The 2,500-nt window shown below is 46.3% G+C and overlaps 1 protein-coding gene across 3 annotated transcripts in view; it reads left to right on the forward strand.

The window, feature by feature from the left end:
• Positions 1-2,500, forward strand: part of rptor (regulatory associated protein of MTOR, complex 1) — a 119,479-nt gene that overhangs the window by 106,273 nt on the left and 10,706 nt on the right. Inside the window, exons 30-32 of one of the 3 annotated variants that reach the window (XM_066665779.1) lie at positions 229-276; positions 1,844-1,950; positions 2,095-2,222. In XM_066665779.1, coding sequence (XP_066521876.1) covers positions 229-276; positions 1,844-1,950; positions 2,095-2,222 — 283 coding nt within the window. The remainder of the gene's footprint in view (positions 1-228; positions 277-1,843; positions 1,951-2,094; positions 2,223-2,500) is intronic. The other 2 variants (XM_066665780.1, XM_066665781.1) reach the window with 2 other exon arrangements.

The raw sequence follows: 2,500 nt of genomic DNA on the forward strand, positions 1-2,500 counted from the left end.
CATCCCTGCAGTGATCAGGGTGTGTACAGGTGGCTTTAATGTTTTGGCTGATCTGTGAATATAAAGCAAGGGAGAAAGTACATATGTCTGATGTTGTATAAATACAAACTCTCTGTGTGTGTGTGTGTTTGTGCATGAGCTAACGCTGGCTGGTGTCCTTTGGCTGGTGTACTGACCTCTCCTGCTTTTCTCTCTCTCTCTCTCTCTCTCTCTCTCTCTCTCTAACAGGTCTTGCTCGAAGAGTTTCAATCTATCTTGACAGAAGTAAACAGGGAGGTGAGTGCCTCTCTCTCTCTTTCTCTCTCTGTGTGTGTCTCTCTCTCTTTCTTGGTGGATGCTGCACTAATGATCTGTTTTTCGTCCTGAGCTCTTTCGCTCCATCCCTCTCTCTTCCTCCAGCGCCACTAACGCAAGTGGAGCTACGTTTGTGACATTTTTTATTATTTTTATTATTTTTTAATAATTATTTTTTATGACATTTACAGATTTAAATGACCTCAGTTTTATGTAAATGAACACGTACTTCATCTTCTGCTGAGTTGAGTTCATGTTTGTGATGTCACTAAAGCCAACTCATTTCCATATCTCCTCCTCAAACCTCACACTGAAGGAGGACACTGCAGCCAATCAGAGCAGAGCTCATTTACATACTGCACTTTCATATTCAGGAGCACAGGTTTACACTGCTCTGGGTGTGACTTAAGAGTCCTGTGTGATTTTTACTAATCAGAATAAACCAGGAAATATCCCTCATTCAGGTGTGTGTGTGTGTGTGTGTGTGTGTGTGTGTGTGTGTGAGTATGAGATCTCTAGATATGTATCACATTGTGGGGACAACGCTGTTTACACAATCACAGGATTGGGGTTAAGTTAGTTTTTGTTTTATTATTTTATTTAAGGTCGTGTTAAGTGAATGAATGTCCCCACAATGCATGGAAGTGTGTGTGTGTGTGTGTGAGAGAGAGAGCTGTGGAGTTAGTTTAGTGTGGTTTGAGCAACAGCAAAACTGAAAAGTAGGACATCACTCTGTGTGTGTGTGTGTGTGTGTGTGTGAGGGGAAAGTGGGTCCTGATCCATATACGTGCTGCTGTGTATGAATTTTCTGCAGAACCATGTCACGAATGCGGGATACACACACACACACACACACACACACACACAGGTGAAGGTAGAATCTCAGAAACCTCTATGGGGTCCCAGGTTCAGACAAACACACAGACTGTGGGTTGTGGCAGAGAGAGTGGGACTGTGTACGTGAGGCAGACACAGAGAGAGAGAGAGAGAGGTGGTGTGATGGAGGGAGGTGGAGGAGAGTGGTGCTGAGTAAATAAAGGAATAGTGGAGTGTTAAAGTGAGCAGATGTCTGCGTGAGTCAGACAGGACACATATTGTGTGTGTGTCAGTGTGAGGTCAGCAGGAAATGATAAAACAGGTCATTGTTCGTGTGTGTGTGCGTGTGCACACGTGTGTGTGTGTGTGTTCACATTGAGTACCAGCTCACGCTGAGATTGACTCCAATGCGATATTTTTAGTTGTGCTCACACACAACGACCGTGGTGCGGTGAAGCAGCTGCTGTGTCTGATCCACACACACTCACACACACACACACACACACACACACCACCACCACGTCACTGTCAGTGCAGCGTAGAGATTAGATATCACACGTGTCACATTAGTGATGGTGCTGTGTTAGAACTGGGGTTAATGTATGCCCACGTGTGTGTGTGTGTGTGTGCACGCATAAACATTGTGTTTTGTGCCTTTTGTGTTTTTATGTGTGTAAACTTTTTTTGGTCATATTTGTGTGTGTGTGTGTGTGTGTGTGTGTGTGTGTGTAAGGTGCAGGTATGGTGGTAGACTGGGAGCAGGAAACCGGTCTTCTTATGACCTCTGGAGATGTTCGGGTAATTCGCATCTGGGACACGGAAAGAGAGATGAAAGTTCAGGTGACACACACACACACACACACACACACACACACACACACACGTGGCATGTAACAGTACATGCGTAACAGAGTATACAATGGGCATTGTTGTTATTATTGGTACATTAATAGGTGTGTGTGTGTGTGTGTGTTTCCACTCCAGGACATCCCGACAGGAGCTGATAGCTGTGTGACGAGTCTGTCGTGTGACCCACAGCGCTCCCTGGTGGCGGCAGGTCTCGGCGATGGCTCTGTGAGAGTGTACGACCGCAGGATGGCACCAAACGAATGGTGAGTCAAATTTGCACCGATACAAACCGACTCCTAGTGAAGAATCAACTCACTGAATCACTAACCCCAGACCTCCTCGTAAACCTTGTTGCTGTGGTCCAGCAGGGGGCGCTGTGGACCCCAGTGCCTGGGTGAAGTGACGGGGCACTGTCCTGAGTAAACAACACTGTCCTTCAGAGGAAACTAAAACCAAGGCCCTTTCTGAGGACATTAAAGGCCCAGGGGCAGTTTCTGCAACAGTGTGGGGTGTGACCTCGATGTCTGTCTAAATCTGCCCC

The sequence above is a fragment of the Hoplias malabaricus genome, chromosome 3 (assembly GCF_029633855.1).
Source record: "Hoplias malabaricus isolate fHopMal1 chromosome 3, fHopMal1.hap1, whole genome shotgun sequence".
Taxonomy (NCBI): Eukaryota; Metazoa; Chordata; class Actinopteri; order Characiformes; family Erythrinidae; genus Hoplias; species Hoplias malabaricus.